The 11,671-nt window shown below is 41.3% G+C and overlaps 1 protein-coding gene across 1 annotated transcript in view; it reads right to left on the reverse strand.

Annotated features, from left to right (window-relative positions):
• The window catches only part of LOC126380209 (E3 ubiquitin-protein ligase MYCBP2), a 129,366-nt gene that overhangs the window by 35,460 nt on the left and 82,235 nt on the right, over positions 1–11,671 (reverse strand). The window contains 4 exon segments of the mRNA XM_050029465.1: positions 548–760; positions 2,355–2,573; positions 4,288–4,431; positions 8,001–8,229. Of these exon segments, the coding sequence (XP_049885422.1) occupies positions 548–760; positions 2,355–2,573; positions 4,288–4,431; positions 8,001–8,229 (805 nt within the window).

The following is an 11,671-nucleotide window of genomic DNA, read 5'->3' on the forward strand; positions in this document are numbered from 1 at the left end:
CAACCGCACCAAACCAGTTTCAACTTTATTAGTGCTCCGTAAGTTCCCTGACTATCTACACTAATGAAGTTATAATATAACTGAATAAATACTGTAGGACTCAAATGGGGAAGCCCGCATATGCAAACCTGTTATCGAACGCAAGTGCAACGTACTCTGACTAAGTTTGAACTTGACTATCCCCGTGGAAAAGCCGCCTTCATGATGAGTGTACTCTTTAGCTTCTTAGCACCCAGTTTAGAGAATGTGTAACTTACATCGTAAGGTCAGGCACGAGTTCGAATCTCGGGACAGGCTCGAAATTATTGGATTCTAATTTAGGTTGGAATTCGTATTAGGAGCACAAATTATTGATATCACGTACTTAAAGGTGAAGGGAAACTGCTATTCACCCGAAACCCTGTTTTCGGAGGTATATGACCTGAAGCTGCAATCAGGCTGGATTTCCCTTCGCATTGGTAGGTTACAATTACAGTCCTTTATGTAAAAACTGGAGCTGACAAATCTTCAAGTAAGTGAATTGGGATAACTCTAGGGACAACGTCACCTCTTCAATGAATCCTATGTTGGCTCCTGGCGGCACCCTGCCAAGCTCCTCGGCCTGCAGACTGGGGCTGGCGCGCACGCGCAGCCCGGCGCTGAACCGGCCGACGAAGCGGCGTAGCTTGGTCGGCGGCGTCAAGGGCAACTTGCCATCCGCCTGGATGCTACACTCGGCAGCGCGCTCCGTCGGGTTGTCCACCACCTCTATCGTTAGCTCCTGTAATGCAATTACGGACTGTCAATTTCACATACAACTTTTTATTTCACATTTTTTTCTGACGTGTCTTAGATGACCTTAAAGGATCTTGTTTAGGAGACTAACAAAACAACAATTGCGAATAGGAAGAATGTCAGAAAAAAGTGGACTATCTTCTACTCCATTGAAAATCTTCACACAGAGCTCTAGGAGCAACATTGGCAGCTTTTAGATGCCCTTTCATAGTTACAATACAAGAAATAGATATTTGCAACTACCAAACTAAGCAAAAAATTACCTTAATTGTATCTAAAAACAAAGTATTTCCAGCAATTTCACGATGAAATGTAATAAAATTGTCGTCTTCAGTCTGAAGTTCTTGAGAATAGAATATGGTATTAATTTGCTTCTTCTTCTCTTCTACCTTGAGGTGAAAGGTGACATTCTTCTGCAGATGCAGCACTGTTGATTATAATCATGACAGTATTGATAATTTTATCAAGACTAATGTTGTGGAATGCGGACATCGTCTTCGATAGAATTATCGTACTGTCAAGATCTGACGTTGATGACGGAGAGGGCTACTCGCGTCGAACTGCACATCCATACTGGATCGTTTCGTGAGGAAGATCCCCAACACCGAAGGAAGAGTTTGCATTCAAAAAGAAGCTGTAAAAAGCATGCGGGTCATACTCTACAATTCTCTAGCCTGACAAAGCGCAATGAAATATTGCACGCACATAGAACAATATTAAAATTGACACATGTTTGTAGTTACGAGTATTTACCATTATAATCCATTCCATTATTTATAAAGACTGCCTTCCGTTGATAGACGGACTTACCTAAGATAGAAATAGCCCTGACTAGGCACGGAAGAATTATCTTTCTGTACATTAGGTATTCGTCCACCACATAATTATTATCGATTGACATCAAAAAATTAGAATATTCTAAGAAATAATAATGTCTATAAAAAAGCGACTAGGGACACTAAACGCCTAGAAAGAAAAAAGGGGTGTGTAGTGTTGCATCAAATTTACATTGAACTCAGGCATTTTTAAGAGTGTAGTAGGTGAGTCGAAGTGACTGTAAAAGAAGAGTCGATAGATAGATACTCGTAGATAGATACGTAAGCTGATTTGCCTGTTTCCTGGAAGAAATTACTACTTTAGCAATAGGGTTGCCTTTTCTATAATTTTTCAGTATTATGTAGTATACGAGTATGTTCCATTTGTGCAACAAAGTGGTTTTTAACTGCTCAACATGGATCTTGTCTAATGACACTGACAGAAAGGCGCGGGTGTTCACCATCTCCATACGTTCTCCATGTATAACAACGTGCCAAATATAACGTTTCCCGATTATGGCCAAATCATAGAATAATAATGTATAGAATGGCAACCAGCGGCTGAGCTAGGTAGGTTTACCTGCCCCCCTCAGTCGGGCAACGTCAATCGGGCGTCAGACGTCACACACACAAATATGCGTGTGTGTCCGTCAATGTGTAGTGTCTGGGTAAAACTAGGTGTTTTGTATGAAGTTTCTGGGGTGTGGCCACGTGCTGAAAGATCCTTGCCGTTCTATACGTAAGTAGACAGTAGATAGGACTGACCTGCGGGGCTGGCTGGTCATCGAGCGTGCAGCGGAAGATGTAGGAGCCGGGCGCGCGCGGCGTCCACGTGGCCACGTAGGAGCCGTCGGGCTGCGCGCGCACGGCCAGCCGCTCCGCCGGCACGCGCCCGCACGCCACCATGTTGCTCACTCCGGCGCACACGTCACCCCACGCGCCGCTCGACAGCCGCAGCTCCTCGAATGAGTACGACTGATAAGCCTGCACGTACATTTAGCCAACATAAATCATACATAATGAAAGCTGAAGCATAGCCAGATCTACTTGCCAAGCGTAGTGACATGCTGTCAACGCATGATTTGTTTCCATTTTTCATAATTTTTTTTAAATTGACTTAATGCAGCTTTAAATATAATTTTCACGCACATAGTGACTACAGAGCCTTCACATAGAATCTAAGTAATTTCGACTTCGTTACAACAGATTGTGTTATTTGAGTTTATGCACGGACACTTTATTCGAAAACGCACACACTTTATGTCACTTTTGCCAATATTACATATCAGATGGTTAACTTGGGAGTTACTTTTGCTCATTGAACGATGACTCATTGCATTCTTAGTCAAGACAATAACGCTGCACTAATGATAATGGTTCTTTTGAAAAATTACATCCCCATCCACTGCTGAATAGACTGGCGATAAAGATACCTAAAGGTTTGGTTTCTGTACAAAGGACACGGATTCTCAAGTGGATATTAATCTATTTTCATTATAAAATATATACCTAAAAGACTGTAAAGTCGTATTGTATTTACGTTATATCGCCACAATCAAGACATAGTTTCCTGTTTGTAAAACGGTTGTCGCTAAAGGTTTACACAAACCTTTCTCGTGCAGGGATATAGTGTAATCAAAGGGACTGCACATTGGGTCAGCGAGCGTTGGTTGGTTTGTGCGTTGAACAGGCTTTATGGGGCGCAACACATGTCAATGAGGCTGACGTTAGGCGTGACGCGAGTAGAGTAACATGTTCTGTGACGGACAGGCGAGCGAAGTCGCGCCCGTGACATAACATCTATCCACGGCTTGGCCATAACAGGCAACAGGCGTGTGAGCTTTCCTTTTGACCTGATTTATTGTATATCGCCTCACTAACTACTTGGCCGGACAAATGGGGAGCGCTGAGGGTTTTCATCTGGTTTTCGGCTCTAAGCGTAATCTGAGTACCGACCCGGCATCTAACAAGACGATAAGCTGAAGGAGAGGTCCAACAGGACCGCTAGAGTAATTGGGCATGAATGGAACGCTGACTCAGTATTGGCGTTTGTCAGAGCCACCAGACTACCAGCGGCGCCCCCACAGCTAATAGCTGCCCACAGTGCTGAAAAGGCCCGCACGATTGAAATCAACTAAATTCTTCATATATATATATATTCGAAACGGGTAAACACACGTTGCATACCTACACATATAGGGACTGCTGCATGCATGTGGTACCTATGGGAAACTCCATGCGTTCTAATAGTGCGGGATCATAAACATATAGCAACACCGTCTACGACCAGTAATCGGAATAGGTAGAGGTAGTTGTTATACCTATCTATTCTGCTAGTCAACTTGAGGCAGTGGAGATATTCTGCTTGGTTCTTTTTCTAAATTTATAAGTGGGTAGATTTTAACTTTTATAAAGTGTGCGTATAATACCTATTCCCATCACTGTTATGTACTAACGTAAAGAGGCAACTAAATCGAAAAATTCAGATTCGAATGGGATTTGAACCCGCAGCTCTTGTCAATCCAGAGCGAGCGTGTTAACACGAGTGTGTTAACATTACACCACCGGCTTCGCATCTTGCACATGCGAATTTTTCGATGTATATCGCCATTATGCCGCCGTACTAACGTTCCCGACGCCGATGCGGCGCATATCCCTACGCTGCAGCAATGTAAGCCCTAATTAAACAACAACGAACCTTCATCATGGTGATAGCATGGAAGCACATGGTGTCTCTTACAGTGGGATGGTAGGGTACTTCAGGGATGCTGCCGCGGCGTCCCTCCACGCCCGACGCGCGGCTCTGCCTCGGCCCGCACTCCTCGAGCCGTTGCACCACCACCTGGAGACATCCTCATTAGACATACATAAAATCATACCAACGGGAAATGTCCCGTTGGGGTACGCAGAGACCACGGAATACTACGATCCTGATACACCCCTTTCCCTTCTTCCACTCTCATCAAAGCCTTCATGCGTGCTCGCCGATTTAAATTACTTTTGACCTGGCCTTCTTTAAAACATCCTGAATGTGTTTCATACTTTTTAGATCGCAATTTTAGTTTCTTAACTTATATTTTCATTTGCTGCTGACGGATTGAGAATGCACCTTACATACTTCAGCTGTTGCCGCAGCCAAAAATAGGGATTAAAAACAATGTATGGGTAATCCACGTCCATTTAAGAATTCATGCCATTATCAAATGGGTTAAAAAGGAAATGGAAATAACGTTTTGTATATATTCTGCTAAATGCTGTCAGTGATCGGAGTATAGCAATAATAAGAGCCATTAGCGTCAAGTACACGATACGTCATGTAACGTTCGTGATAGTTTCATTTATCGGCGACCACCGGCAGGCACTAACTTCGTTCACATGCGGCCAAGGTTGCGATCTTGAAAAATTTTATAATTAACCTCTTTATACTTTGTCTACTAATCAACTTATTTGAAGAACAAATTTAAATTCTTTATTGGCTCGCGCGCGCTCACTTTTGACTCATTTAGTACCTACAATACTTTCACTCGACATTTTCGTCCTACAATCCTACCACATAGTTACTACAGCTTGCGCTCGGAACGTGTTATGGCTGGGGAAAACGATTTATTTTTCGGTATTCCGTCAACATATCAACGGCCTCCGTGGTCCAGTGGTTGAGCATTGAGCTCGCGATCCGGAGTTCCTGGATTCGAATCCCGGTGGGACATATCACAAAAATAACTATGTAATCCCTAGTTTGGTTACGACATTACAGGCTGATCACCTGATTGTCCGAAAGTAAATTTCACGATCCGTGCTTCGGAAGGCACGTAAAGCCGTTGGTCCCGGTTACTACTTACTTACATGAGTCATGTCAGGGACTTCTGGCGGCTCAATAGTAAAACTGACACCAGGGTTGATGAGGTTGGTAATCCACCTCACAACCTATAGGTTTCTAAAATAAACGGAACTCTTACAGGACCGCTTACCCATTAAAACCCTCTATCTTAGCAAGAGCTACCTATATTGGTTACAATTTCAAAAACAGTACAACATATTCATATATCACGCCTTTCCTGGTCGGCAGGTCGGCCAGCCACTTAAGCGAATGCTGAAGTTCAATAGACAAGCATATAAAATCGTGTCAATAATGTCCAATTGCGCGTCAATTTTGTAGGTACTCGCGAATATCTCACTCTGTGTAGGTGCAATTTAGCACAGCGAGTGTTCAAGTGTGCCGCACCTTCGAAGGCCGACTTTATGAATTGTAAGACTTGACAATCTAGCGAAACGCAATCAAAAAATCCTTTCCGCCGTGTTTTATCAAGAGTTATCTGTTTTTGTAGCGATATCTTGGCGTTAATACTAGGTATTAGTGAATTGAGCCGTTTTGGTATGGCTTGTATACAAATCTAGACTCGCCCGTATAGATACCTACCTATCATTTTGTTTTCCAATCCAAATATGTGATTATATTCTTATATCGTGTGGGTTGTGAGGTGAATTACCAACCTCATCAACCCTGGAGTCAGGGTTATTATTGAGCCGCCAAAGGCCCCTGACATGGCTCATGTAACGACTACTTACTTACATCAGTAAGTAGTAACCGGGACCAACGGCTTACTTAGATTCTATGTGAAGGCTCTGTATGTGATATATACTATGGTAAAGGATAAGACACGACGAATTCATTAAAAACATCATAGAAGGAAAGAGAGGAAGGGGAAGACCAAGAAGAGCTTACATGGAACAGATTAAAGAAAAGGTTAACGTCGTGTCTTGTAGGGAAGTCAAGGAATTGGCCTTTGATAGACTGGAATGGAAAATGCTACACCGACAAGAGCGTGGCTCTTAAATTGATGATGATGAAAGGATATCGCGGACCTAATGAGGGACTTTCCAAGCGAAGTTTCCCAAAAATAATCCAGATGGCGCTGTACAGATTTGCTTTCGTTTAACCTTCTAATTTCATGGATAACAGACATATTATGCATAGGTATTATCTTTGTTTTTGAGTATAAATGATGACCTTTGTTATTACACTTAGGCATAACACATCTTCCACGTATTATTATTCTAATCAAAATAAAGAGAAGCAATATAATTCTATAAATATTAGATCCAAATATCAAGCAACAATTATTTTTATACAGGGTGTTAGTAACATCGTAACGAATACTCAGGGGGATGATTCAGACCATGATTCTGAGTTAATATCAAGTGGAATTTTTCGTCGAAAAATTCATGTTTTTTTTTTATTTTATTTTTTATTATTTTCAATTCTATACTTTTGCGAAGGAAAATTCTACTTGATATTAACTCAGAATAATCAGCTGAATCATCCCCCTCCGCATTCGTTACGATGACACTTACACCCCACACAAGTACATACGGTAGCCATACAAGTAGGTATGGGTGTTAGTGACATCATAACGAATACTGAGGGGGATGGTTCAGACCATGATTCTGAGTTGATATCAAGTGGAATTTTCAGTCTGAATATTCATGAAATTTTTTGTGTTTTATTTAATTATTTTCAATTCTATACTTTTGCGACGGAAAATTCCACTTGATATCATCTCAGAATCATGGCCTCAATTACCCCTCAAAGTTTTTGTTACGATGTCACTAACACCCTGTATATGTCGCTGTCATTGGATTATATTTTCTGAATAGTTATGTAATTATCACGTTCAATCTAAACCACGCCACCTATATGTTTTTTTAGGAATGTAGCCTGTAAAGCCATCATTGGCGTAATTGAGGCAACGTAGTACGGGTCTGATTTCAAAACAAAGTCGTGTAATAATCGCGATCTTAGCTCACCAGGTTATTTTAAACAGAAAGCAGCAGTCAATGCGTTTGTTCCTGTATGCTCAATTGAACTGATGTAAGTAGTATTCCTCTAGCATCCTATGCGGAGATAGAACTGTAATATGTGCCTGTAAGAACTTCCAGATAGTCTGGTAATATCCAAACTATTCTTAGTTTTGCATATCCGTGCGAAGGTGTTTCCAAATAAAACATATTTATTACTTCAATTCTAACTTTTTACTTCTCTATAATAATGTGGAGAAGTGTGTTTTATCCACAAGAAGCTTTACAATTTTAAACACGGCTTTCTCGGTAAGAGAATACAAAGGAACATACCTATACAGCCTGATCTGCAGTGTAAACTAGAGATAGAAGATTCTAGTATGCGTGAAAAATTACGTTTTTGAATAGAATGCGTGCAACTGCTTATCATTCCAAGCATGTCGTTTACTTGACTACAAGATCTCTAACTAATGAGATAAAATATCTATAGGTGTGAACCTATAACATATATCAATAGTAGCTGCAAGTTTTGTTTAATTACTTGTGGCTCTGCTCACCTCATTCGGGATTAGGGGAGTGAGTAATGTATATACCTATGTTAAGTAAATAATATACCTCGACTTTGAGTGAGGGTGCGGCAACGAGGTCCCCGTACTGGTCGCGCACGAGTACGGGCAGAGTGACGCGTGCGGCGGGCCGCGCCGGCGTGGCCGGCGGCTTGAGCTCGCAGCGTGACGGCTCGACGCGTGGCGCAGGCGCAAGCCAGCGCGCCAGCCGCCCGCCCGCCGTGCTCTCCGCGCCCGCGACGAAGTCCGCTAGGAACTGGCGCTCAGTCGACACGCTCCTGGCAACAAACATCACATTAAGCTTTGGGTGCGATCAACTACGCTGAATAAAATAGGCACGAGAATAAGGTCCAATTCACATTGAGCTCCTAAAAGATATGATTTATTATTATAAGACATAATTATTAATAATACCAATTATTCAGGAGTACCAAGCTGAAAACAAAACACAATTAGAAGCAGATTTATAGAAATCGCCCCAACACCCCAGTAGAGTCAATTAAAACTTTCTTATGTAGCCAACTTACATAAGTTGTAACATAACATATCACAAGATCACAACTATATCCCACACAGTAAGTTGTAACTGGATGTGACTGGTTGTTGTTGCAAAAAGACAAAAGATTCCAGGATATTTTTTCTTTCACAGTAATGAAACTAACCACAGGTGTCCGAAGATCCACTCTGATGCGTAAAATACCGGAGAGGAAATATGATTGGCCACCTGATACGACACGATTCATTTATAACAAACATTATAGAAGGAAAAATTGAAGGGAAGAGAGGAACGGGTAGACCTAGGATAACATTTATAAAACAAATAAAAGAGATGGTGCAGGTCGTGTCATATCGGGAGGTGAAGGTTTTGGCGGGAAGAAGAGAGGAATGGCAATTACTCCACCGACAAGAGCGCAGCTCTTAAATAGAGAGAGAGAGAGAGAGAGAGAGAGAGCGTAAAATACCATTGGCTTTATCATCATCATCTCTCGAGGGTTATCCCGTTTTTCACGGGGTCCGGTCAACTGGCCTGTCTGGTTTTCAAGCCCACGAAGGGAAAACCAGTCCAATACAGGTTAGGTCACATAACTCCGAAACGCATTGTCGCACGGAATCTGAGTTTCCTCACGACGTTTTCCTTCACCGCTGAACACGTGATAATCATTTATAATCCAAACATGAATTCGAAATGAAATGCTAAAATCATTGGTTTAGGACCGTGCTGGGATTCGAAACTGCGATGTCATAATTAGAGCACACATCCTTCCGACTGGGATGTCACAGCTTAAAAATATTGACATAACCACAAGAAGAATATATCAAAAGTCACAATTGAATATACGCTATTCTTCTTCCTTCTTCTTTCAGCGAATTCTTCTTTTTCAGTTGGTGGTCTTACATGCAGGTCGCGTTGTTTATGACTGTGCTGATAGGGGTGATGTTATAAAGACTAATGTATTGTGTAATAACATTGTGTTTTATATCATCATCTGTACCAACACAGTACAATGTTGAGTTGATGGTGATAGGCTGCAAACTGGGCTGGCCAAGTTACGAACGCTACCCGCTAAATACTACAAACAGTCACATCTAAAACATTATATAAATAGCCTAATAAGTCCCACTGCGGGACACAGCGCGCCCCCCCCTTAACCGGAGCAGGTATGGAGCATACTCCACCACGCTGCTCAATTGCGGGTTGGTGGAGGCTTGTGGGCTTAGTAGCCCAGGAGCCACTGCTTAGCATCCCTTCCGAAGCCCGATATCATCTTACTTTTCCGGACAATCACGCATGATTCAGCCTGCAATGTCCTAGCCAAACAAATGACAGTCACACAAAGTGATTTCGACAATGTCCCCATCGGGAATCGAACCCGGACCTCCAGATCGTGAGCCCAACATCCTAACCACGAGACCACGTCAACAAAATAAAATACAATAGTAGTTACATAATTACAACATAATTTACAGTATTCTTCATTACAAGTGACACAACATACACAAGAAAGATTACAATATCTACATTTGGCGGCCTTATTATTATTATTATTTATTTAAGATAACAAGATCCATTTGTTGTTAGTATTTGCTTAATTTTATGTTAGTAAAGCAAAACTAAATTTGATTTGGTGATGGCAACAAGGTGTCGTATCAGCGGACTATCAGCCTATAAGCGTTAAACAGTACTTACATTAATATTTTGTTAAAAAATGTATATATATATACAGTTTATAATTTATATAGTTTAGTATTAATATAGTTTGTTTTCATTTACGGTGAATGCTGTATACGCATGTAATTGGCAAGCATATATACCTAGTCTTTCTTTCTATTTATAATGTTGTCTGTAAAAGTTTAATATGTATTGCTGTATGTGTACCTAAATAAATAAATAAATCAGCAATAGCCCTCAGTAGAGAGTTGCTGCTATCCCGTACCCTTTGCAGCAACGACGCCGACTTTTTGCGTATAATGGCCTGAAACGCATCAGTCCGAGCATTGGCAAACATTGCTGAGGCGCTACAAAAACGAGGTAGCCGCAACAATGCTCTGAAAGCGTTATTATACTGGACCCACAGAGCACTGTGTGATCTTTGGGTGTAGATGGTCCACAGAGCACCCGAGTAGAATGATGTGCAGTATTCTTTAAAAAGCGTTATTTACACACAGCGGTACAGCGATTTCTTGCAGGCGATTGCACCAGCGGAAGCTGTCGAGTATAAGACACCCACCCATCTGACGTGCTACCACGCCAGGCATTGCTTAACTTACGCCATTGCCGATCCAAAAGCGCAACTGAACGAGCTATTGTATTACGACGTTTGGAAAATAGGCTAGTTTCCAACTAGTCAAATCAGTCACTTTTTAGACATCAAAACACGAAATTACTATGGAATTTGTATGAAAAAGCAACCTATGACGTCATACAAAAACGTGACGAAATGCCGCACTTACTATTACATTTTTCTTTATTAAACTTCATAAATAAGTTAAATAGAAAAAAGGAAACGTTTTTGTCACCTTTAGATTTGGCTTTATTTACTAATCACAATTTCATAATTTATCTTTGACCTAGAAAACTACCCAATTATAATCTCTCCCAGGCAATCAAAAACCTAATTAAAAAGTATAACCCTGCTTTTTGCAACCAGGTTTTTGCACGGTACGTGTTGAATTCTACACGTAAGTTATATATCCACTTGTATTTTTTATCACAGGCACCGGTTTTTTTTTATTAATACTGTGTCGGTATATTTCCCTGTCGTCGGATATCGAAGCCTCTCGCCTCTTATTGAAGTAGGTGAACAAAGGCTCGTATTTAATTAGCTTGTACCTAACGTATACCTAATAGATACCTAAGCGAATACCTACCTATTTATAGACGTCTAGTTTGTAAGTAAACTTTTGTTATAACATAATGGAGCTGTCATCTGTTAATAATCTTGGTGAGGAATAAAGACGCGTGTGTAAGTGCATTCAGTGTGTAGCAAAGTCGCCAGTATGCAGCGCGACCTCCGTATCTCGGTGCATTGCCGCCCCCGCTATCGACAACACATATCGATAACGCACCGATAAGATTTATACCAACCTGTTATACCTAATTCATTATATTGATAACGGTTTACAGCACTTAGCGAAAATAAAACCTCGTAAAAGATAGGTACAGCGAGATTTATGTTGGACCTTGGAGTGATATGGTTTAGGCACGTTGCAATATTTGTG

The sequence above is a fragment of the Pectinophora gossypiella genome, chromosome Z, assembly GCF_024362695.1.
Source record: "Pectinophora gossypiella chromosome Z, ilPecGoss1.1, whole genome shotgun sequence".
Taxonomy (NCBI): domain Eukaryota; kingdom Metazoa; phylum Arthropoda; class Insecta; order Lepidoptera; family Gelechiidae; genus Pectinophora; species Pectinophora gossypiella.